Source organism: Canis lupus, chromosome 4, assembly GCF_048164855.1.
Source record: "Canis lupus baileyi chromosome 4, mCanLup2.hap1, whole genome shotgun sequence".
Classification (NCBI taxonomy): Eukaryota; Metazoa; Chordata; class Mammalia; order Carnivora; family Canidae; genus Canis; species Canis lupus.
In genome coordinates this window covers 36,679,759-36,705,470 of record NC_132841.1, presented here as the reverse complement: position 1 = coordinate 36,705,470, position 25,712 = coordinate 36,679,759, and the positions used below count along the sequence as shown (strand labels likewise).

The window sequence follows — 25,712 nt, the reverse complement described above, 5'->3', positions numbered from 1 at the left end:
AGTTGTGCCTGCCACATGCCCCTGTCCAAGGGACTATATATACACCCAGGGGTTTCTTATGAAGGGAGAGACTATGTGTTTGTAACACTCACACCCGAATAGCCTGTCTGCACATGATTGTACACACAAGGTGTCCATCTGTCTGTACACTTGGGCACGAGGCTGGGCCTCCAAGATCTTATCTGGAGATAAGAGGCAGTGCATGTGCATAACTGCCTGGGGGAGGGGTACTGAGTGTGCATATACCCAGCACACATACAGCAGGTGTGAGACCAGTGTGTGCTGAGTAGAGTCCATGTGTGCATATTTGGTACACATGTCCACACGAGCCCTTTCCAGTGTGCATAAAGGTGACTAAGTGTGCCCTTAGTCTGTGCACTCTTCTGTGTGTCCAGACGCGACCCTGGAGCTCCCTGGTCTGGGCCAGACCAGACTGGGCTTCTTCCTGGGCACACATAGTCCTCTTTGATGTGCTGGTGACTGTGTGGGGCGTTTGCCAAGGGCACACTGGTGGCATGTGTATGTGCATGTGAACGTGCCTGTGTGTGTGTGTGTGTGTGTGTGTGTGTGTGTGTGTAGGAAGAGGCATTCACTCTCTTAGACCTTGCTTCTTTCTGTGGTTCGGTTTCTATAGAGACACTTCCTGTGGCAGAGAAAAGAGGTAGTGAGCTGTGTTTCAGGATGTAAGGGCCCTCAGGAGCAGAGCTGAGCTCTCTCGTTGCCTGCCTGCCGCCGTGCAAGCTCAGGCCGGGGCTGCCCATGGTCCCCATGGTGGGCACTCCTCCCGGCAGGGACCCGTGAACAGCGGCGGCATGCCGGGGAAGCCCAAGCACCTGGGTGTCCCCAACGGGCGCATGGTGAGTGTGGGCTCCAGGCCAGGCCCGTGGGGAGGGGGTGGGCACACCCAGGGTGGAGCTCAGGAGGCACACCCGGCAGGGCTGGGCAAGAGCCTGCATGCTGCCAGAGGGCAGGAGAAGTTGGGGTACAAACAGGAGCAGGCAGTGGGACCTGGTGCCCTACCCTAGGACCCCCCAGATGACCCTGCTGGACCTGGGGCAACTGTTGAGATGAGAGCAGATACAGTGGGCATAGGCTTCTGGTCCCCACTCTTCCCTCTCCTGCCACTTTGGCACCATCTGGGGCTGCCTACATCCTAGGGCAGCAGGGACACCTGGCATGCCCTTTGACCCCTGCAACCCCCACAGTGGCCCAGACCCCCACATCTCACCTAGCTTCGGCCTTCCCCTCCTCACCCATATCCTGACACCCAAGGTCAGGTAAAGGGTAACCCTCAGTGGGTCACTGCCCTTCAGCTGGACCTGCTCCAGAGGCTTCCTGCCAGAAGGAGTAGTCTTTGGGTGGCCTGGGAAGGGTCAGCGGGGTCAGACCAGCTTGGTGCTGCTTGTCTGTTTTATTCCTGGGCTACCAGGAAGGGTGGGAATAGCTGGGCTCTAGGATGCCCTGGCTACTGCAGCCGACCCACCCCCTAAACCCTCTCCCTGGCTGCCTGGCCTCCAAATCAGAGCTGTGCTTGGACAGTCCAGCTTCTTTATTCATTCAGCTGATGGAGCAGGCTGTGTGGGGCCTTCCTTCTCTCCCTAGCATACCACCCCACTTGGCAGAGCCCCAGTCCCTCCTAACAACCCCAGGAAGGCCACACAGTGTCCTAGCCTCTAACCTGGCCCCGGCCTAGGACTATGGGACAAAACCAATGGGTCCAGAGAAACCTGGGTTCCAGCTGTGGCTCCATTATCCCTTACTAGAGGTCCTCTCTGACCCTCAGTTTCTTCACCTGTAAAATGAGGAAATTGGAACAATTCTCAAAGGCTTGTTGATATGATTAAGTGGAATGATGAATATGAGGCCCTTGGCCCATTGTGGTGCCTCTATAAACGTCAGCCCAATGCCTCCCTTCATTCTCAGCCCCTCTTCAAGGGTCCCCTGCTTCATTCAGAAACTGAGGTTTTACCCCACACTCCTGCCTCCTAATTCCAAAGACCTTCCTCCTCCTCTCCTTCTTCCAGTGTCTCTTTATTGCCCAGCCCCAGTTAGCTGGGTAGGAGAGAGGCAAACCCCACCAGGCTGGCCCAGTTCCTCAACTCACTGTCTTTACCATCAACCTAACTTTGAAAGTTCAAGAACCTAAGATCCTCACACTCCAACCCCAGAGGCATGACACTCAGATGTCCAGGCCCAGGAGAATGTCCACTCCCAATCTTACCCCAGAGGGCAGCTAAGTTGGTGCTTCTGAGCAGTGCCCAGAACTGCAGGGCAACTGAGGATGCCTCAAGACAGACCCAGTCTCTGCCCCTCCCACGTCAACTTATGGCTTCTCTGCCCCAACATCAGTCTTTCAGAGGAGGGAGGGCACCCAATTCTGCCTCCAGCCCTGGCTCCTTGCAACAACCTTCACACACAGATTTATCTTCAATCTTCACACACACAGACCCCTTCCTGGGTCTGTTCTGAACTCTCCATGTCACCTCTCGGAATCCTGAAGGTCACAAATTGGTTGCTTGCTGGCCACCAGTCATCTTTCTGAGACCATGCTCGGCTGACATGGGGGTGGGGGTGGACAGGCATCAGCAGGGATGCACACAGAGACAGCTGTGGACCAGGCGTCAAGCTCCTTTCATGAGTTACCTCCCGAGGGTGGCTCAGAGGAGTGACAGGCTGAAGGCAGCCAGCAAGTTGAGGGGCATGCATTTGAACCCGACCTCTCTGACTCAATGCCATTGTTCCCCCACCTCCCAGAACTGCCTGGCTCTGTGCTCCCCTGCCAACCCCTGCCACCACCTCCACCCACGGGCTGCCATTATTCCCTGCTGCAGCAGCTTCATTTGTCAGCCTCGTCTTTCTGCCACTCAGCTTGTCAGGCAGTCGCAATGAAACCTGTCACTTAGAGATGGCTCCCAGCCCCCTCCCAGAGACATCTTTACAGGACCCTGACTACTACATCATTTGTTCAGGCAGTCATTCAGTCAGCAGCCCCTCCATAGGCCTGCTCTACGCTGGCCCTGTCCTGGGCACTGGAGACCCAAACGTGTTGCCATAGCTCCTGCCCTCAAGCAGCTCCCAGTCTGGCAAAGCATAAAGACACAGGTACAAATACTAGAAGAAAATTCAGATTTGAGTAAGAGCCACAGGTCCAGGGTAGAGAAAGCTTGAGGAAGACCTGGGATGGGAGAACTGACTTGTTGGATCACTTTGGGCATTGTGGTATGAAGTTCTTGAAAGCATATGCCATCTGGAAGAGGAGGTAGCATGGGGAAGGGGCTAGATGTGGGGCAACACAGGGTGTGTGTACAGGGACATGGCCTAAGAGGAGGTTGGGCCTAAAGCCTAGAGAGTGGTGGTTATCATATCCTGTCACTCTCAGGGGGCCCAGTTAGCCATTCCACCTGGAGAGACCTTACCATAGCTCTGCCTGCATTCTTGGCATCCAGCCTGGGCTAGGGTTTGTCTCCACAGGGTTGACTCAGGCTGAAGGGAACTGGCACTCAGGGTTCTCTTTGCATATACCCAGAGAGGATCTTGGGGCCTCAGTTTCCCCAAACTAGGATCAATTGAGATGATGGTACAGAGTGCCAGCACAGAAGATCCTAAGTAAATTGGCTCTCCCTTTGAGGTCTGACCTTTCCAGAGGGTGGAGTTCAAGAGGACCCCCTGGGCCCTTTACCCCTGAATGGCTTTGCCCACCTGTATCCAAAGGGCTGAGGCCCTGGGCCTCCCAGCTCCCCTTGTACATCTCCTGTCTACACAGGGAGGCAGCTTAGTGGGAGGCAGGACTCAGGCTCCGGTTGGGAACACTTTTTTTTTTAATATTTATTTATTCATGAGAGACACACAGAGAGAGGCAGCAACATAGGTGGAGGGAGAAGCAGGCTCCCTGAAGAGAGCCCAATGTGGGACTTGATGCCAAAACCCTGGGATCACGCCCTGAGCTGAAGGCAGGCTCTCAACCACTAAGCCACCCAGGGACTCGGGAACACTTAGCTTTTAACTTCAGCTCAGCTGCTTCCCTGCTATGCAACTTCTTTGGGTCTAGGTTTTCTTATCTGTAAAACGGGGCTATTAACACCTGCTACACAGGATAAAGATTTGAAGATAGAGTGAGAACACAGATGTGTATGTCCGAGAGTGCCCGTCACACAATTAGAGGTCAGAAATGTTGGGCCACTCCACTCTCACCCTAGTATCCTTAGATACCAGTGGCTCTTCCAGGGTCTAAGAAAAAAGGATGCCAAACTGAAGCCTGACCATGGGTCAGGAGTGTCACCTTCCACCACACCCTTCCTCATCATTTCTTCCCCTTTTCTCCCATTCACTTACCACTTCTCCTCAGACAAGCCAGGGTGGGGTAAGGCCAGCCCTCCTCCGCACAACTTCCCCAGGCCACGGAGCCTGGGCAGCCTGGAGCCCTGGTCCGCAGAGCCCCTGACAGCTGTGTACCTGCTGTTTTCACATACGTGCTCATTCTTCCTAGCAGCCCCAAGAAAGTGGGATGCTGAGCCCCATTCTACCCAGGGGGAAAACTGAGGCCCAGAGGTGAGAGTTACTTGCTCATGAATGGTGGAACTGAAACCAGACTCTATCCTAACTCCCTCCCACCTCAGTCCCCACGATCCAGATCAACAACCAGCAGGGCAAGAGGGACTGGCAAAGGTGAACTGCAGGCCACAGAGATGGGGCATTCAGAGGTGAAGGATCTCTGGTGAAGGGAGTGCAGGGCCTCATGGGAGGCAGAGGAGGACTGCTAGGGCCTTAGTGGCTGCTTCTTGGCCCCAGAGCAAGAGGGTGCTTGTGAGAGGGGGCTCAGGTTGGTTCCCTCTACAAATCAGGCTTGCTCTCTGGGAGCTACCAAACTGTAAGGAGAGAGAGGCCTAGACATGGGTGAGCAGAAGTGTGGTGGGCTGGAGGGCTCAGGACAACTGGTGTTTGGAGGGGACTGGTGTCGACGAGCCAAGACTGGAGAGCAGTGAGTTCAGTGAGAGGAGCAGGAGCAGATACCCAGCAGGAGAAAGCAGTGAAGCAGGAAACAGGAGTGTGAAGATGTGTGTGTGATAAAGTGTAGGATGGAGTGAGGGAGAGGGAAATGGGGGAGGCTATAGGGATTCATTAGTCAGGCCCAGGCTAAGCTTCAGCTGTAACCCAGCAACTGCTCCCCCCTCCACCCCCCAGGCAGGGAGCTCATGAGACCTGGGAGCCAGCCTAAAGACACTGACAGTCAATTCAACATAATGTCAAGAATAAAACAAAATAGGAGTATGGGCTGCCTACAGCCCCAGGTGCCTGGGCCCTATCTGCAGCTCCCACCTGCCCCAGCAGCCACGGGGGCTCTGAGCTAGGGAGAGGCTGAGGCCGGGGAAGGAGGGCAAGCAGCAGAGAGGCCAGTGGGTGAGGGGGGAGGGAGGACCAGGAGGCCACCTGAGAGGGGGAGGCAAGATGGTTCCTGGAGGAGCCCTGGACAGAAGATGGTGCCCGCAGCCCTGAGCAGGCAGGACAGGCAGGTGCACCAGGGTACCAGGAATGGAGGCAGCAGGCTGGGACCCTGGGCTTCAACTCATCATCTTCACGCACCCTGGGAGTTGGGACTTCCTCCAGCAGCCACTGGAGCTGACTCGGAAGAAGGGAAGAAGCTGTCAGATTCGAGGGTGCTGAGGAAGGAGGGCGAGGGCTAGGGTGAGCCCGGTGGGCCAAGGGAGAGCGTGTGGGGAGGGCAGATGCCTACAGATGGGTTCCACTCCCAGCCACATTCTGCACAAACTTTCGTTCTTCTTCAGCAGCCTCTTACCTCCACACTCCAAGGGGGAGAGGAGGCTCAGGGAGGAGCCCAAAACCATAAAACTGGGAAAGGTCAGAGCTGGGATTTGAATCTGGGTCTGACAGACCCCAACACCTGTGTTCTTTCCTCCGTCGCGGGGCTAGCAAACTCGAAAGTGGAGCAGGGTCAGACACCAATACTAAGATAACAACAGCAATAACAGTATGGTTCATGCCGGATAGTGTTCTGAGTTCCTTAACTATATATTTAACTTATTTACATACAGCAACCCTTTGAAGTCAGGAAAAGTATTTGCTCCATTTCTATAGAAAAAGAAATTGAGGGATCCCTGGGTGGCGCAGCGGTTTAGCGCCTGCCTTTGGCCCAGGGCGCGATCCTGGAGACCCGGGATCGAATCCCACGTCGGGCTCCTGGTGCATGGAGCCTGCATGGAGCCTGCTTCTCCTTCTGCCTATGTTTCTGCCTCTCTCTCTCTCTGTGTGACTATCATAAATAAATAAAAAATTAAAAAAAAAAAAAAAGAAATTGAAGGACAGAGAGATATAGCGCCTTATCCAAGATCACACAGCACAACCTGGAACTCAGGCAGTCTGGGGCAGCATCTCTCGCCATAAGTAGCATAAATGCATCAAACTGGCCTCAGAGACCCCTAAAAAGAACATAAGCCCCATCTAGGGAAGGCAGTTGCTGCTGAGTGCCAGCCAAAGTTGTCATGCTGGGAAGTAGTTTATATAAGACCCCTGGTTTTTTTTTTTCTTTTTTTTTTTAGAAATTTATTATTTTTTTTAAAGATTTTATTTATTTATTCATGATAGTCACAGAGAGAGAGAGAGAGACAGAGAGGCAGAGACACAGGCAGAGGGAGAAGCGGGCTCCATGCAGGGAGCCTGATGTGGGACTCGATCCCGGGTCTCCAGGATCGCGCCCTGGGCCAAAGGCAGGCGCCAAACCGCTGCGCCACCCAGGGATCCCAGACCCCTGGTTTTTAAATGTGGGAAACACTTTTAAAAATGAGGGGTACCTGGGTGGCTCAGTCAGCTAAGTGTCTGCCTTCGGCTCAGGTCATGATCCCAGTCCTGGGATGGAGCCCCACATCAGGCTCCATGCTCGCCCAGGAGTTGGCTCCCCCCTCTTCCTCTACCCCTTCTCCTGCTCATGCTCTCTCTCTTGCTCCATCTGTCTCTCTCTCTCTTTCTCTCTCTCTCTCAAATAAATAAATACGATCTTGAAAAGTAAATAAATAAACTAAAAATGAAAAAAATGTCCTACATACTTGCAGGCCAACTCTGGCCCACAGATGTGGGATCTGAGTGTTCCTAGGTGAGAGTGGGGAGCAAAGAGGGAGATTCCAGCTGGAAGGGCAGGGAGAGGCTTCCTGGGGATGTAACAAAGGGACAGGTGGTAGAAACTCCTGTGACAGGCCTAGTGAGAATATAGGATGCTAGAGAGAAGGAGAACTTGGGGATAATTGAACTCAGGTGGTGGGAAGAAAGACAGGAAGGATGTAGGGAAATGGGTTCAATGCCCTGATTTGGTGGTGGCAGAGGTGGCTTCCTTTGGGACTGGCTGAGTTGGAAGGGCTCATAGGACATTTGGGCAGAGATGTTAGCAGGAAGTTGGCTATATGGGTTTGGATCTGGGAGGGAGATGTAAGAGGGGGAAAGGGCAAGGAGTGGTAGAGGCCACCTTGTGTGGGTAGGAGATGAGGAGGAAGCTGGAGGAGCTGCTAGGAAGGTAGGAAGGACCGACGGAAATCACTGCGAGAGTCATTTTGAAAGGAGGGTTTCTATTTCACTAATGGTTGGGATTCCCAGAGAAGTCGGAGTTGTGTGTGGGGTGGGGGTGGGGTAAGGACGGAGTTGGTCTCTATAGCAATGCTATTCACAGTGTGGTCTATGGACCAGTGCATCAGCATTGCCTGAGACCTTGTAGGGAATGGAGAGTCTCTGGCCCCATCCTGGACCTGCGGAGTTTGAATCTCCAGAGGTGGGCTCCTACTGGTTATTTCAGTGCACACTAGAGTCTAAGAATGACTGTTCTATACTATAAAATAGCATCCTGGAACCAGCCTAAGGTGGAGTGGGGCCCAGGGTCTCTCAGGGTCTTCCTCTCCAAGAGGAAACAGTTACAACAAAGAGATCACTGGCTAGGGGATCCCTGGGTGGCTCAGCGGTTTGGCGCCTGCCTTTGGTCCAGGGCGCGATCCTGGAGTCCCGGGATCGAGTCCCGCGTCAGGCTCCCAGCATGGAGCCTGCTTCTCCCTCCTCCTGTATCTCTGCCTCTCTCTCTCTCTATGTCTATCATAAATAAATAAATAAATCTTAAAAAAAAAAAAAAAGATCACTGGCTAGAGACACCAGCAAACATCCATACAGCACTTACCACATGCCGGCCACTGTTCTAGATGCTAGAAATCTATTAAACTGATTTGATCTCACAACAGTCCCTGGAAGTAAGCTACTATTATTATCATCATACACGATTTGCAGATGGAGACAAGCAAGTAACAAGTCACACAGCTTGTAAATGGCAAAGACAAGATTCAAAGTCTATGCTGATAACCCACCATGCTGTACACCTGGGCTTACCTAGCACGTGCTGAGGGAGGAGGGAACCAGGAGCAAATAGAAAGTAACTGGCATAAGTCCCAGCACACAGTGGTTTGCACATGATGGAAGGGGAGCCAGGAGGAGCCAGACCAAAATGCTGAGCAAGCAGTGACCTGGCTGGGAATGGCCCGGCCCTCCAGGTGGAGGAGAACACCGCTCCAGTCCTGGGGTCTGAACCCAGAACTGTCCCCTTGAGAATCCACCTGGAGCTCTGACTGCCTACCTTGGGTCTCTTATAGGTTCTGGCTGTCTCAGACGGAGGTAAGTGACAGAGGGTATGGAGGAGGCTTGCTTGGGGTGGGGGAGGGTATGTGGAAACAGGGTGGGGTCCCTGTCACTTGCTGTCTTTCCAGGGAAAGTACCTACAGATGGGGTTGGGCCAGGGGCTGGGGAAGGCCACAAAGTTTACCGCCCCTTGTCCATCCACCTACAGAGCTGAGCAGCACGGCAGGGCCTCAGGGCCAGGGCGAGAGCCGAGGAAGCTCCCTCAGTATCCACAGCCTCCCCAGTGGCCCCAGCAGCCCCTTCCCCACCGAGGAGCAGCCTGTGGCCAGCTGGGGCCTGTCATTCGAGCGGCTGCTGCAGGACCCACTGGGGCTGGCTTATTTCACTGTAAGCCTTGGGGCGGGATTGGGAGGGCAGATGGCAGTGGCCACTATGGTGTGTGTTGCAGGGGTGGGCAACGGGCATGGGAGAGGACGTGGATGGAGCTTCAGGCTGGCCAGAATGGTATTCCTCTGTTGGCTGCCTCCTCTGGCCCTTCTTTGGCACCTTCTTCCTCTTCTCTCTGCAGGGACCTTTCCTTGTCTCTGCCTCTCATTTTCTTTGTACGCCTTCCAATCTGGCCCCATCTGTCTGGCCCTATCTGCCTGACTTGGCTTCTTGGCCCTATCTCTATCCCAGTGTCTTTGATGGAATTCCCTGACCGGGTCTTTGTGCCTCTGATTTCCTCCTTCTCTGCGCCAGGAGTTCCTGAAGAAGGAGTTCAGCGCCGAGAATGTCACTTTCTGGAAGGCCTGCGAGCGCTTCCAGCAGATCCCGGCCAGCGACACGCAGCAGGTGAGGGAAGGGGAGCGGGGGCGGAGTGGTGGGACCGGAGCTGGGCCATGCCCTGGGCCATGCCCCTCATCTTTTCTTGTCCCTCCTCCAACAGCTTGCTCAGGAGGCCCGCCACATCTACGAGGAATTCCTGTCTAGCCAGGCGCTGAGCCCAGTGAACATCGACCGGCAGGCCTGGCTAGGCGAGGAGGTGCTGGCCGAACCACGACCGGACATGTTCCGGGCGCAGCAGCTCCAGGTCGGGGTCTCCCACGGCCTCGCGGGGCTAGGGGGCGTGGCCTTGGAAGAAGGCGCAAGAGGCGGGGCCAGGCCCGGGGGCGGAGGCTGGCGGAGGCTGGGGCGGGGCCGAGGGGGCGGGGCGGGGCCAAGGGGCCGGTGGGAGGGGCTAAAGCCTTTCCGGCCAATACTCAGGGCTTGGGGAGGCGGGCTGCGAGCCAAGTGCCGCCCCCGCCCCGCCCCGCCCCGCCCCGCCCCCGGCTCACCTTCCCCGCGCGGGGCCTGCAGATCTTCAACCTGATGAAGTTCGATAGCTACGCGCGCTTCGTCAAGTCGCCGCTGTACCGCGAATGTCTCCTGGCGGAGGCCGAGGGACGTCCCCTGCGGGAACCTGGATCCTCCAGCCCGGGCAGCCCTGACTCCACGAGGAAGGTGCGGACGAGGGGCTGGGGGAAGCGGGGGCCAGGTGCAGATCTGTAGGGGTGTGCCCCTGGTCTGCAGGCGAGCTGGAGCCCGGCCTGGCGCCAGCGCCTTTCCTGTACCCGCAGAAGCCGAAGCTGAAGTCTGGGAAGTCGCTGCCTCTGGGCGTGGAGGAGTTGGGGCACCTGCCGTCCGCTGAGGGCTCTGGGGGTCGCCCGCTCCGGAAGTCTTTCCGCAAGGGTGAGGGTTGGAGGCCATAGAGAAGAGTTGCGGTGGGAGGTCGGGCAAGCTTTGATAATTCTTCCTTCCTCCTACTTTGTTCCATGGACATCTGTAAATCTGTGAAAACCGAAATAGAGATCCCTGTTGACCATCACGTTTCCCCGGTGTTTTGGTTTCCAGGCTAGACCCCAGAATTTTAGGAAGCCCTCTTAGTAGCAACACTTCCATGGTCCCGGGCCACGTTAGACTCCTGCGAGAGGGCTCCAGCCAGATCCACCTAGTTGTGGAGAAAGGGGTGTAGGGAGGAGGGGCTGTTCTGCTCACTGCTCCCTCTCTCATAGAACTGGCAGGTGGGGCTCCTTTGCGCAGAGAGTCCCAGGGCTCCCTCAACTCATCTGCCAGCCTGGACCTTGGCTTCCTTGCCTTTGTCAACAGCAAATCTGAGGTGAGCCAGCTGCTGGGAGGAGATGAGGTGCAGGCCAGGGCCACTACTCACTCACCTTTGTGGGGCTGCCATCATTTCTAGTCATGGTCCCCACTTCCACCTCCCTCCTACCAAGCCCTCATACTCCTTACTTTCTTCCTGTCCCCACCACATTGGGCCCCATGCATGGCAAGGGTTAGGTTGTGTGTGTGCACGTGTGGGTGCCTAAGTGTACACAGCAGGTGCATATGGGCCGGTGGGAGGACCTATCTCTGGGTGCCCCTACATCTGAGTGAGCATATACATGTTGTAGGAAGAGTGTCTTTGCCTGCCTAAAAGTGTACCCTTAGGTATGTGTGTTCATGTATGTGTGTGCCCCAGTGAGTTTACCTGTCTGTGTACCTCTTTGCATGTCCCTGAATGTGTACACATGACCTTCCCTCTGTTCCTGTCCTGAATCAGAGCCACCGGAAGAGCCTTGGGAGCACAGAAGGTGAGAGTGAAAGCCGGCCAGGGAAGTACTGCTGCGTGTACCTGCCAGATGGCACAGCCTCCTTGGCCCTGGCCCGACCTGGCCTCACAATCCGTGCCATGCTGGCAGGCATCTGTGAGAAACGAGGTCTCTCTCTACCTGACATCAAGGTCTACCTGGTGGGCAATGAACAGGTGTGAATCTGGCCTGGTCCCCAACTCTCTCTTCCCGATCCTGACTCCAACCCCATTCCTCTCTCTGTTCAGCTATGACCTCAATCCCAATTCCATTCTTATCCTCACTCCCTTCCTAATTCTAGTCCCCAACACAACCGTTCCCTCCCCCCATGCCCAATTCCAAAGCAACCCAGCACCAATTCCTCAAATTCAGGCTTCCAGTCTCATCCCATGAAAATCCTATCCCCTCCCCCCACTCACCCCCACCCAGAGCTTCCAGCACACCCATCATCTTCACTGTGATGCTCTAGGGAGGTAGAGTGGAGGAGAACCACTGTCAGAGCTGAGTTTCTCCCATCACTCCGAGAGTTCCTACTGGCCATCCTTGAAATGGCCATCAGGGACATCCAAACGCACCTAGCCCAAGAAAAACTACTTGAGATGCAAACTAGCATTAAGCTTTAAAGAGGAGTATAAGGACAAACTCACTTTAAACTGAACCAGCCAGTAAGGGAGGGGAATCTAAAGAAAGAATGCTCTGTTCTAGGGAGACCCTACAGGATTTCATTCACCCAGACAAGACCTAAGGCCCTGCCAGGTGGGTGGGCAGAGGGACCCAGGCCTGAGCTCTGTCTTCCAGATCCATAGGCTAGAAGTGAGCCAGGCAGGATGTGATCAGGGAAGAGAAGTTGAAGTTTCAGAGAGTTTCTGGGGGAAGGTAGGCTTTTCTGGCTGGTTCCAGGAAGGCTTCATGGAAGAGGCAGCTGTTGAAGGGAGAAGGAGGATGTGGAAGAGTTTGCCTGGCTCTGGGAGAGGATATTCTAGGCAGAGGAAACAGCTTAAGTGAAGTCCTAGATGTGGGTAAGAAATGCAGGTCAAGTTCTAGGACCTGGAGAATGGGACTGTGAGGGCAACTGTGGGAGGAGCTCTGCCCACTCAGGCCACCCATGCAGCCTCTGAAGCCCAGACGGGCATTCACGACTGCTAAATATAATTCCCCACCCACACTCCACCTGTCGCTGCAGCACATCATCGGCCTATCCCTGAAGAGGCTGCCTCCCTGCCCTGGGCTGGCAGTGGGGCCTATAGGGGCAGTAGTTACTACACCTACTGTTTATGTACCTACTGTGTGCCAGGCCCTGCGCCAGATACTTCACATCCTTCTGGCCTCACAGCGGTCTTGGGGGAGGGGCTCTTGTTGCAGTGAGGAGACGAGGAGTATCCTTAGTAGGTGGGGATGGAGAGAAGTAGACAAGGCCTGGGTAGCTGATCAAAGGTGGGTGATGAGGAAGGAAATGCATCCAGCTGGTCTGGTTGAGTTTCACATGCTTGAGAGACAAGGCAGCAGCTGTCCCAGAGGCAGGTCCTGGCCTGGCCTAGCCTGGGAAGAGGTAGCTCCATGATCCAGAACCTAGTCCTGCTCCTTATCCAAGCAGCCCCATTACCATTCGTGCTCACCCCACTCCCATGCTTCCTATAACACCATTTCTTTTCCAAAGCTGTCCAGCCTTTTTGCCATACTTTTGCCTGGACTTGGGCATATTAGGCTCCAACTCCAGCCAGCTGTCTTATTCCATTTGCATCTCTACCACCTACCTGCCCATTGGCCCATCCCTCTGACTTAGGGGCCCCAGTGGGGGCCATGGGAGGAAGTGAGGTGTTTCCCTCAGATCCTGGGGCTGGCTGGGGGTGGCAAGGGAGGAACTCTAAGACCTACCCGGCATCTGTAGAAGGCCCTGGTCCTGGATCAGGACTGCACCGTGCTGGCGGATCAGGAGGTGCGGCTGGAGAACAGGATCACCTTCGAGTGAGTGCCTCTCCTCCCAGGCTTGGGTCCTGGGTCTCAACACCTGTTTGGGCTCCAGTTCAGGCTGTTGTTCTACCTCTCAGGTCCTGCTCCTGGGGCTAACGGCATACCTGAGGCTAAGGGTTCACCCCGAAGTTATCCCACCTCCCCAGTTGAGGCTCCGCCCCTCTTGGACCTATCCCTGGTGGGTTGGGGGAGAGGTAGGTCCGCTCTCCACCCTTCTGCAGTGCAAGGGTCCCATGCAGGCTCGAGTTGGTGGCTCAGGAGCGCGTGGTGCGGATCTCCGCCAAGTCCACCAAGCGGCTGCAGGACGCGCTGCAGCCCATTCTGGCGAAGCATGGCCTGAGCCCGCAAGAGGTGGCACTGTGCCTGGTAAGGGGGAAGGAGGGGGGGGGGACGACAGCGGGGCAGGGGAGGGGTGGCAGGGAGCGGGCTGCTGACTTGTCCCCACAGCCTGGTGAGAAGCAGCCGCTGGATCTGGGGAAGCTAGTGAGCTCAGTGGCCGCCCAGAGACTGGTTTTGAACACTCTTCCAGGTAGAGAAACAAAGGCCCGGGGGCTTGGTCCCTGGAGGTGGCTGTGGCCCAGAAGGAAAGGGGTCCAGGTAGGAGACAAACACTAATGATGGCACTCTCTGCCACAGGTGTGAAGACTCCCCAGATTGGAGACATACCCCAGTGCTTCAGCCAGGTGAGAGAAAGGGCTCTCCCTTCTCCCCACTGTACCTCCCCTCCCAGCTGTGGCTCTGACTCCACATTCTTACAGGGCAGCCAGCCTAGAACCCAGAACAAGGCCATCCACCCTCCTCCACTGTCCCTCAACTCACTGGCTGAGGGGCCTGGTAGTAGCACTGGGAAGCGGCAGACCTGTGATATTGAAGGTACTTTGGGGATGGTGAGAGCTAGGGACCAGAAGCATTGGTGATCATTGAAAGTGAGTGCTGTGGAGAGAGACTTGAGCTAAGTCAGGGACCTGTATGTCTTTGGGGGCTGGAAGAGTGTCTATTGGGGTTGGGGGACCAGAGGTCCTGAAGGGTGGAAGGGGGTTAGGAAGGCTGTGGTCATAGTAAAGGCAGCAAGATGGTAGTGGGCTGGCCGAGGCAGATCAGTGGGCCTCTTGACTCTGTGGCCACCCCTAGGCCTGGTGGAGCTGCTGAATCGGGTACAGAGCAGTGGAGCCCACGACCAGAGGGGCCTTCTTTGCAAAGAGGACCTGGTGCTTCCAGAATTTCTGCAGCTGCCTGCCCAAGGACCCAACTCTCAAGAGGCCCCACCACAGACTGAATCAGAGGTCCAGCCCAAGGGGGACACCTCAGACTCCACTGCCCACTCAGCCCTCTGATGGCTGCCCAACAGTCCAGGCCGGCTGCATGGCACCTGGCGGGCCAAGCATGCTGTGGGCCCACTCTGCATGCCCTGTCTGTGCCATGAGTGTCCTTGGCCCCTTCCTGCCATGGGCAGGCCCGCAGGAAGAGCTGGAAAGGGGTGGCGAGCAGGCTCAGAGGAGCCACACCCCACAGCTGCCACCACTTCGTCCCTCATAGGTTTGCTCACCCATCCCTTGCTGCCAGGTCACTAAGGGGAGGTGGGCCTAGCCTCCCCAGTACAGGCATGCCCAGCACAGAGGGGCAGCGTTGGCAGTGCCAGCCTTCCCACCCTGTGCTAAGCCTCAGCAGGGAGCAGGAGGAAGGGCTGGCCCCTCCTCAGGGAGCTGGTATGAGTAAGGCTTGGGGGTGTAGGCGGGCAGCCCCTTACTTTACTCACATAGGCTGCTGGATGTATGGATTTTGCAGTTGGCCTGGGGCAGCTGGGTTTGTCCTGGATGTACAATATTGTTATTATAATAGTAATTATTATTCTCCTGTGATGTGTGTTCCTTGTGTGCCAGTCTACCTGGTGTACCCCCGCTAAACTGCACTGCCTCTGTCACCAAGGTCAGTGCCAGGAAGCCCGTGGGGACCTCAGAATATGCCCCCTAACTTCCTGTTGTCAGAACTTCTCTTCCTGACTGCACAGAGTTATTTGGGGTGTGAATATGAGAGACAGAGTTGGGGAGGGAAGGAGAAAGGGGGGAGGGAGAGAGGAAGGACGGGGAGGGAGGGGAAGAACCCTCCAGGGAGCTGTGCCTCTGCCACCCGTCATCATGCTGTTCCTCAGTCTCTGGATCTGAGTCAAGGACAGCATCTGATTATTGTCCTCTGCTTCTCCTGGTGCTTGAGTGTGTCTCTGCAGACATGGCTGTGGGCTCCTCTGGATGCATTAAAGTCTTGTGGAGGATACTTACTGGTCGTTGTGGTAGGGGCAGGTTCTGTCCCTTGCCTGCTTTGGCTGGGTGGTCATCCCTGTCCCTAGGCAGCTCTCATAGGGAGGGGGAGCAGGGAGGACCTCCCAGAAGGAGGGCCCAGTGTGTGGGCAGAGATGCCAGACTCAGTTTCGGTGCCACTGAGACAGAGGAAACGGGGAGACGTGGGAACCTCAAAAGGACACCTGGGGAGTGAGGGGCCCTCCTGCCCCTCTTAGGTCAAACTCTCTTCCCTACTCCAGTTCTTTGTGCTTGCTGTCCCCTCTGCCAGGAACTGTGTCCCCACCCCCATCATGGCACCTCACCCTTGAAAATCCTGGGAGAGATCAGTGGGGCCCACTGGCCCACCTCCTTTCTCCAGAAGTCAAACCCAAGCCTTTCTTGGGGGTCTTCAGCCCTCTGCCCCCTCTGCCCCCTCTGCCCATTTTGCTTGGCTGGGTTGACCAGACCCCCTAGCTGCTGAGGTGGGCTCATGACCCAGGCCTGGTCAATCAGAGTGTGGTACGAGACTGATCCTCTGACCCCAGTGAAAATTCCAGTCATGGTCATCTACCGCTTCCTGGGGATTTGAACAGAGGACAGGCAGGGAGAGAACCTGTGAGTGAATGAAGCCAACACAGGAGAGCAGGATAGAGATGGGAGGAAATTCCTGAGAAAATTTCTCTGAACACCTAAATACACCCATGCCTGAAGTCAACTACCCCTAGACATTCTCATGTAGGCGGGCCAAAATATCCTTTCTGCGTGCATGTGCTTGTGACTCTGAGTGGGTTTTCTAAGACCTATAACCACAAAAGTCCTGCTTCATTGTTAGGTTGAACACCTTGGTGGAAACTTCCCTGGTCACCTGATGCTGTGGTCTAAATGTTTGTGTGTCCCCACCACCACCACCCCCACACCAAAATTCATATGTTGAAATCTCAATCCCAAGGTGATGGCATTAGGAGGTGGAGTCTTTGGGATGGCTCCATCATGAGGGTGGTTACTAACCTTATAAAAGAGACCCCAGAGGGTTCCCCCACACCTTCCACCCTGTGAGGACGGAGCAAGAAGCAGGCTGTCTACAAGCTAGAAGAGGGCTTTCATAGACACCAAATGTGCTGACACCTCCATCCTGGACTTCCAGACTCCAGAACTGTGAGGAATAAATTTCTGTTGATTATAAGCCACCCAGTTTCTAGTATTTTTGTTATAACAGCCCAAATAGACTGATACCAGATATGAAGTACTCCCCAACTTTGTTCTCTACCATGCTGTCCAGTTTTCTTCCTTCATGGTGCTCATCCCACTCTGTAATGACCATGCCCTGATGGCAGTGACCCTGTCCATCTTAGTCACTGCTGTATCCCTTTGGCCTAGTGGGAAATGATTCCACAGCTTCAGATAGACCCAGTGAAGGAAGCAGGAACAACAGGGAAGTGGGGGTCCTGGACAGGGGACAGCATAGCACCAGGATCACAGTCTGTGGCCAGATAGGGGTAGGGAGACAAACTTGTACCACTTCCCCAATCGGCTATAGAACATCCCTTATACATCCTGGGCCCTGGGGCTTCTCCCTTGGGGGCAGAGACACTTTTCCATGTGCCAGGATAGAGAGTTAGGAACATCAGATGAGACATGGGTATCTTCCCAAAGTTGGCAGATCCTACAGGCAAGCCTACCCTTCACCCACCCCTGCCTTTCTCCAGACCCAGCAGTGATGCCTACTACTCTTACGGACCAACAAATGCAATTACCCCATGATAGAGGAGGTCGTGAGTCAGGTGGAAGAGCCTCTATAGATGTTAGCTCCTGTAGCAGGGAGGAAAATTCACATCAACTCAGGCCCCCAAGTTAGGTGTGTTCCATCCTTTTATCTCATTTTTATCCTCATGACAAAATAGCCTGGTGGGGATGACTCTAAGGCTACAGGAGGGGAAGTGACTAGTCCAGGATCCTGTAAGAAATTTATTGCTGGAGTTTGACCAGCATACGGGCTGTCTGAGTTAGGGACACACACCAGGGAGGGCCCATATACTGTAGGAACTCTTGATGGGAAGCCAGTACCCTCTCAGGGGAGGATACATTGATATGGCTGCTCTGGGGAGCAGCTTGGGAGTTTCTGCTAAAAATTAAAACCACATAGCATGTGGTGTGGGGTAACAAAAAGGTGGTGGTGTGTCTTTGCTCTGCCAATACCACACGGCAGACAAAGAATTGAGTACAGCATGTCTGCTGTGGAAAGTTCTTCAAGACTTGTTATTGTTTGGTAAAAAGAAAATAGAGCGATGCATATGACATGATACCTTTTTATAAACCACAAACATAGAGACACACTTATAAATATACAGAAAGAATAGAGACTGTTCTAGAGGATACATATCAGACAGGAAAATGGGGAGGGGACCAGGACTGGAGGTAGTAGTTAAAGGAGCTTTAATTTTCACTGTAGCTTTAGTGTTTTTTAAAGGATGCAACTAAAATACTCATAATAACACAAAGAACTTCTCAAGGCCACTTCTTTATCATGCTGGCCCATCATCCCTTTCTCCAGAAGGAGAAGCAACTCTTCTTTGGGTGCTTCAGCCACTACCTACTTTGGCCCACTTTGGCTGGGCTGTTGTGTCCCTCTGCCACAATCCCCCAATATGTCCGCTAAAGCTATCCTGGGCTGAGGGAGACCCAGTTCCCTCCTCCCAGCTCTGCAATCTCAGAATCCCTCAAAGTCCTGGGCCCTCACTGTGGTGATAGGGGTCCAGGCCCAGGGGCAGAAGGCACCAGGTGGTCAACCCGCAGGCTGTTTTCATGCACTGCATGGAGCTGAACTCCTGGGTGGTTGGGAAAAATCATGGAGCTGTTTCCCCTCACCCCACCAGATGGGAAGCTTAGAGGGGAGTCAGCCTGTCTACCTAGCACCCAGTGAAAGGAGGGAGAGAATACACATTTGCTGACTGTTCTACAGTCCCCAACACCCCACCTTACAGAGGACACAGGCAGAGAGAGCAGATGTGACTGCCTTGAGGATGCCCATAGGACCTGAGCCTCTGAGAGAGAAACTTGTTACCTGTCTCTGGTTCCCTTACCCCTCTTGAAATTCATGGGGGACAGTAAAGTGGATGGTATAGATGGGCACAGGGCAAGCACAAAGCACACCATGACCTCGGCTCTGGGCCAGGGTGGGGGCAGGTAGAGGCATCAGCTACTCACCTGGAGTCTGGTTGGAAGTGCTGACACAGCTGTGGGCAGATGCTCCCTGGGGCAGCCATCGCTACCCCCAAGAGTGAGCACAAGGTGCACCCTGCAGGGGGCCTGGCCTGCTGGTCAGGTGACACCAGCTTCTGCGGGATTAGAGGATGGAATTCAGCTTTCACAGGAAAAGAAAGGCCCAAATAGGGAGGAACACACATGGTTGGTTACCCTGAATCAGATGCAACCCTGGCCCATAACACTGCACAAAAATAGGAGGCACCATTTATGTCCCTGGTGGTCCTGGCAGGTCCAAGAAAAGCTGAGAACATGGACACATTGGTGTATCCTGTGACTCTTGCATGGTCTAGGCAAGGGGTGCTCTGTGACCATCGCAGCTCCGGTGTCCAGAGAACTGGCTTAGAGGTTGAACAGAAGGAGGAGGCCAAGGAGAAGTGCCATAGAACTGACATCCACTTCCAGGCTAGCCCAGGATACTGGCTGCCAGAATGAAGTCCCAGCCCGTGAAGACAGGTGGGCAGCAATAACCCCACTGGCCAAGTAGGCTGCCATCTTCCAGCCCTATTGCTGAGGAGCTGGAAGCCAGACCCCAGACCTGGAGTGTGGAGTATACAGCTGGAGTTTGGAGTCTGGAGCCCAGACCCAGAACCTGGAGCCAAAAGCCTGAAGTCTAAAAACTGGAGTCTGGAGGGGTACCCTGGCTGGCACAGTTGGTAGAGCGTGAGACTCTTGATCTCAGGGTTGTCAGTTTGAGCCCCACATTGGGTGTAGAGATTACTTAAAAATACAATCTGTAGGGCAGCCCGGGTGGCTCAGCGGTTTACAGCTGCCTTCAGCTCAGGGCCTGATCCTGGGGACCCGGGATCCAGTCCCACGTCGGGCTCCCTGCATGGAGCCTGCTTCTCCCTCTGCCTGTGTCTCTGCCTCTCTCCCTTTCTCTCTCTCTCTCTCTCTGTCTCTCATGAGTAGATAAATAAAAATAAAAATAAATACAATCTGTAAAAAAAAAAAAAAAATAAATAAAAACTGAAGTCTAAGGGACACCTGGGTGGTTCAGCAGCTGAGTGTCTGCCTTCGGCTCAGGTCATGATCCAGGGTCCAGGAATCGAGTCCTGCATCGGGCTCCCTGTGAGGAGCCTGCTTCTCCCTCTGTCTGTGTCTCTGCCTCTCTCTGTATATCTCTCATGAATAAATAAATAAAATCTTTAAAAAAAAAAAAAAAAACCTGGAGTCTGGAATCTCGGATTGGAGTTTGCAGCCAAGAACCTAGAGCTCAATGCCTAGGCAATGCTCCTGCTCTGCTGGACATCGGATGCCTGAGACTGGAGCCAGGAGACTGGAGCTCAGATCCTGGAGCCCAGAGCCCAGAGCCTGCATCTGAGAATTTACAGTTCAGGGCCTAGAGCTTCAGGCCCAGAATGTGGAGCTCAGGACCTGAGGTCTAAACCTATAAGTCTAGAATGTAGAAGCTAGAACATGAGAATGCCATCTGGGAGTATGCTATCCGCAGCCTCACCCTCAGGCCTGGTCCCTGAGGCCAGCATGAAGGCACAGGGCTGGAGCCACATGAGGAAGGGAGCTGCAGGGGAAGACGTGATTTCTGAGAAAAGCCCAAAGCAACCTCAGCTCTTTTGGACACAGACTTTGACCTCATCAGTCAATGAGTGACCAGTGCCTGGGCCACCAGGATTAAACATTACATAGGACACTTATCCCCAAACAAGGATGGGGCATCCTCGGGTCAGCTGCCCCTGCCCTGGATCCATGGATCTAATATAGCCTATGGTATTCAATCTGGAGAATGGGGCTTGGATAGAATAACATGTCAGGGCCCTGCCTGCCCTGTGCCAGGCAGCTCAGATGAAAGTCCAGCCTCTCAAAGGCAGGATAAAGTCAAGAGGGCCAGGGAAGGAATTGCTCTGTTCCTTAAGGGGAGGTGGTAGGTGGTCCCTGTTATGTCACCCAGCCCATTGGTGAGAATGGCTTCCTTGACCACAGAGAGAGGATGCCCCTTGTGCATGCAATGCACATTCATGTCTGCACCTGTGTGCAGTGGTACCGGCCCAAATACTGGGATAGAATGTTCGCTGCCATGTCCACAATGTGCAGCAGCATGCTGACTCAGAGTGGGGCTCATATGTTGGTTGGGAAAATAAAAATGTTAGTTAAAAGAGGCAGGAGGAACCCTGTTGTGGGATTACACTGGTCATTAGTTCTCAAAAAAGTCCAGTTCATGGAGGGATGGTCTGGAATGTAAGTTTTTCTTCTCTTGATTGTCCTAAAAATTTAGGTCCTGCAGAAAACTTACAGGCAGCAAACTGTATATTTAAGGAGCCGATGGAACTTAGCCGAGGATTACAGAAACTGCTGGCTGTGCCAACTTCCACAGCTTGCTCCGTTCTGGCCCAAGCACTTGTTCTTAGGATCTTCTCTTCTCTGCTCAGCAGTTATACTGCTCCCAGGGAAGCTGTTTTCATTGGCGTGACCAAATTCTGTCAGTCTGTCACATTTGTGTTGGTTGTGCTGTCCCAGCTCCCACCTCCTGCTCCTTCCCAACCCCATTACAAGTTGTCCCCGCCCCCTGTACTACCCCAGGACAGCTTGCCAGGTCACTAAACCCGCTCTGTTCTCACATTACCTGACAACTCTGCAGCATCTGGCCCAACTGATCAGGGTATCTCTCTCCAAACGAGGGTGACTCTGGCTTCTGGGGCACGTGCTTTTCTGCTCTTCTAGACAATCCCTGTCACATCTGTTGGTTTCCTAGTGGGAAATCCCCTCTTTTTTTTGCCCTCTTCCACATGTGGGTGCTCCTCTGGGCTCAGCCCTTAGCCTTATCTCTCCTCCGTGTGCTGGTGCCTATTCTCCCTGGCGGGGGGGGGGGGGGGGGGTATCTTCACAGGCCACACCTGAGGCCCTGGGGGCAAGCAAGATGCCAAGTCACTCTGGGCCCCAGGGCTGTGCCAGGACACTGGTCTTAGTACTAGCAGCGGCAGGTTTGAAAAGAGAGGGGTGACATAGTCAGAACTGATTTTGAAAAGCTGGCTGGCTGCTATTTTGGAAACTGGATTGGGGGACATAAGGGCAGAAGCAGGGAGAGCATTCATTGAGAGATGGTGGATGGGACCAGAGAGGTGGCGAAAGGATTAGGGAGCTCCTGCTGAAGGGAAATGGGGAATGCTGGGTGAGAGATGAGAGACAGGAGGGGGAGGAGGGGGAGAAGGACGTCAAAGAAGCCTGCTCTATTTCTGGCTCTGATCAGCGGACCGCATGCTGCTCATCAAGGCTTGGGAACATGCAGGAGGCCCTATTTGGGGTAAGGAGCACATCGTGTGCTTCAGACCCACAGATCCACCTGCTCATGCCAGAGGTACCTCAGACACAGTCTGTACAGACAGATCTTGGCATCTTCCTTCCAAAACTGCTCCTCTTCCTGGGTGCCATTTCTCAATGTGAGACACCGGCCAATCATCCAGGCTCCAGGCTCCCCCATCTGGGGGAGGCCGTGGCCAGAGTGCAAATGGACAGACAGGGCAGGAGTCATCACTCGGGGGACATGCAGAGTCTGTCACAGACTGAGAGGAGGCAGAAAGTGAATAGAAGGAGGTTGAGGTGAACAGAGGGGCAGCTCTCAGGCGTCCTGAAAACAACTCTGGTCAGCTCCCAAATTTTGGTGCTTTGACTAGTGCTCTAGCAGCCACCCTCCCAAATACATTCAGAAGCGGCCACTGTCCATAGCATTTTATAATTCTATCTCCTATAGTGCATTTGATGGATAACTGCGTCCTTCACAAAACCCCAAGTTCCGTGAGAGCAGGGCAGGTAGGCTTCAAAATTATCAAAATTCCTAGCTTTATTAAAAACTGCTTTATTAAAAAGAAGCACTCCTGGTTCATTAGGAGCACCTTGGATACTGCTGCTCCTGCATCAGGTCTGACCAGAGCAGGGCAGGGGAAAGGAAGAGGGCCTGTGGTTAAGGTCCCTGGACCCACTGTGGATGGGAGTGCTTGGACCCAGACAGCCTCTAGCCCAATGTGATTTTAACAGGTTTGTGAGCCCAAGGACGATTCTGACACAAGAACTTCCCTGGTTCAGCAGCACCCCTCCCACCCATGCACAAACCCCAATCTTACCCAAATCGCTCCCTCCGATTTGATGCGTTTCTGGGACACCCAAGGGTTCACTACATAAAATAGGTTCACGACAGAACATGATGCAACCATTAAAAACAACATTGGCACTGATTGTAAATACACAGGGAAAGCAATATGTAATGGTAGGTGGGAAAGGAGCAAGAGGCAGTCTTTCATAGACAATAAAACCTAGTAGGTTAAAGAGGTGCAGAGAAAAGAACGAGAGGCAGTGTTCTGTTAACAGCAATGTGTTAAAGAAGCAGGCTTGTTGGGATCCCCGGGTGGCTCAGCGGTTTGGTGCCTGCCTTCAGCCCAGGGTGTGATCCTGGAGTCCCGCGATTGAGTCCCATGTCTGGCTTCCTGCACGGAGCCTGCTTCTCCTCTATCTGTGTCTCTGCCTCTCTCTCTCTCTGTGTCTCTCATGAATAAATAAAGAAAATCTAAAAAAAAAAAAAAAGAAGAAGCACGCTTGTTTTTATTTTCCTTTTTGTATGAATGGAGACCTTTCTAGTAAGCAGCAGGTGGCTGATTGCCTGCCTCAGTTCTCCAGAATCTCCCAGAACAAGCCATAAGACCATATGGCTGATTTTCCAAACCAGGGCACTTTTTAAGTGGAAAGGAACTCTCAGCCAACAGCCCTACACCAGGAGTTGGCCAGGCAAACCAGGACTTACGGTCACTCTACCCAAAAACAATCCCAGCTGCACCTCTCCTCTGCCTCACACCCCTTCCACTTCCCTGAGGGTTTTGTGGCCTAAACTGACACAGCCACAGTGTGGTGGAGCTGGGATCCAAACCCAGGGTGGCCTTGCTCTCTGCTTTCAACCACTTTGACAGAGAGTCCATTGTGAACACTGCCCAGAGGATAACTCCACAATGCTTTACAAATTAAGTACAAACTAGCTAACATTTTTAAAAAGATTTTATTTATTTATTTGAGAGAGAGGAGAGAGCACAGTGGAGAGAGGGGAGAAGGGGAGAGGGAGGGGAGAAGCAGACTCCTCGCTCAGCAGGGAGCCTGACATGGGGCTGGATCCCTGGACCTAGGATCATGACCTGAATCAAAGGCAGATGCTTAACTGAATGAGCCACCCAGGTGCTCCCAAATTAGTTAACTTTTGTCACATTAAAAGGGAACTGTGCAGAAATGACCATCTACCTTGATAGGAAAGGCTGGGTCTGTGTCAATAGGAGATATTGAATAGGACTGCAGCTCAGTCAGGGGGCCCCAAGCTATCAAAGGGCAACTAATGAGCCAAGAGGAGTTGTTGACCTGAAATAGGGCTGAGAACTTAAAGGAAGTGGGGCCATTACCTTGGGAATGCAGCCATCTCAGGGACAGGGAGAGGGGCACAAGAATGTGAAGAGAACACATGCTCCAGGACTCTTGTAGGCACTGAGATGGGTCAGTTAGCTCATTGACTTCAACTCACTGCAAAAGAGCTTCTCTGGTTGCCATTTTGTTATTTTTATTTTTTATAGATTTATTCATGGGACGCTTGGGTGGCTCAGTGGTTGAGCACCTTCCTTTGGCCCAGGGCGTGATCCTGGAGTCCTGGGATCAAGTCCCACATTGAGCTCCCTGCATGGAGCCTGCTTCTCCCTCTGTCTGTGTCTCTGCCTCTCTCTCTGTGTCTCTCATGAATAAATAAATAAAATCTTTAAAAAAAAAGATTTATTCATTTATTTGAGAGAAGGAAAGAGAGAGCAGGAGTGGGAGGGACAGAGGGAGAGGGAGAGAGAATCTCCAGTAGACTCCATGCTGAGTGTTGAGCCCGATGCTGGGCTTGATCTCATGACTCTGAGATCAAGACCTGAGTCAAAACTTAAGAGTTGGCTGCCCAACTGATTGTGCCACCCAGGTGCCCCTCTGATTGCCATTTTATAGGTAAAGTGACTTGCCTCAGCACTCCAGGCTGACTCAGAGATTAGATCAGGAGGGAGCTGGCCTAGCCAATCTTGGCTCAGCATTGAGTAGGAACTCAACTAATGTTCTTAGGAATGGGTGGATAGACATATGACTGGCTGGCTAGGTGGGTGGGTGGGTTCATGAATGGATGGACGGATGGATAATGTTGGACAGGTTACTCACATAGTTGCCCAAGCTAAATTTTTTTATTATTTTTTTTATTTATTTATGATAGTCACACAGTGAGAGAGAGAGAGAGAGAGGCAGAGACACAGGCAGAGGGAGAAGCAGGCTCCAGGCACCGGGAGCCCGACGTCGATTCGATCCCGGGTCTCCAGGATCGCGCCCTGGGCCAAAGGCAGGCGCCAAACCGCTGCGCCACCCAGGGATCCCCCCAAGCTAAATTTTGAATGGAACCCACTGCTGCTGGATCTGTTCAATCTTCCTCTCTTAGAAGGGAAGCTCCCTTCTCATCATTCATGTGAATCTGGGCCCCAATTCAGGCTCCAGAGTCCCATGAAAGGGAAACAAGCTTCTCAAAGGCTCCCTAAGAGCCCTCTCTGGGTTTTAGAAGTTTTGCAACAGACCTCATGCCATCATCAGCTTCTTGATCCAGAAATCCAACTGTCATATAGTTCCTCTTTCTGCCACGCTCCCCATCGCCCATTCCATTGTCAAAGTATCCCTGGGATGCATCTTCTCTCCATCCCTCCTGTTCCACTTGATTCAGACCTCATTGTCTCTCCTCTAGACCATCTCATCAGCCTCTTAGCTGGTCTCTCTGCTTCCAGACTTGCCCCCTTTGACAGACAACCCCCTTTTCTCCTACTAAAGAGACCATTCTAAAATGCAGACCAGGCCTTTCCTTTTTTTTTTTTTTTAAGATTTTATTTATTTATTCATAAGAGACACACACACAGAGAGAGAGAGAGGCAGAGACAAAGGCAGAGGGAGAAGCAGGCTCCATGCACCGGGAGCCCGACGTGGGATTCGA

At 53.6% G+C, this 25,712-nt stretch overlaps 1 protein-coding gene across 3 annotated transcripts; it reads left to right on the top strand.

Moving 5' to 3' along the window:
- The first annotated feature begins 639 nt into the window (after positions 1 to 639).
- On the top strand, positions 640 to 15,044 carry RGS14 (regulator of G protein signaling 14). 3 transcript variants are annotated; one of them, XM_072823989.1, is made up of 15 exons: positions 640 to 857; positions 8,634 to 8,655; positions 8,828 to 9,006; positions 9,361 to 9,453; positions 9,548 to 9,691; positions 9,958 to 10,101; positions 10,218 to 10,329; positions 10,653 to 10,756; positions 11,198 to 11,401; positions 13,114 to 13,190; positions 13,418 to 13,562; positions 13,644 to 13,725; positions 13,833 to 13,879; positions 13,955 to 14,069; positions 14,328 to 15,044. In XM_072823989.1, exons 1-15 carry the CDS (start codon positions 813 to 815, stop codon positions 14,528 to 14,530), a joined length of 1,716 nt encoding a protein of 571 aa, XP_072680090.1. In that variant the 5' UTR covers positions 640 to 812; the 3' UTR covers positions 14,531 to 15,044. The 3 variants fall into 3 exon arrangements, with proteins under 3 accessions (XP_072680090.1, XP_072680092.1, XP_072680091.1); XM_072823990.1 differs by having other exon boundaries at positions 641 to 857; positions 13,436 to 13,562; XM_072823991.1 differs by lacking the exons at positions 8,634 to 8,655; positions 8,828 to 9,006.
- Positions 15,045 to 25,712: the final 10,668 nt, after the last annotated feature.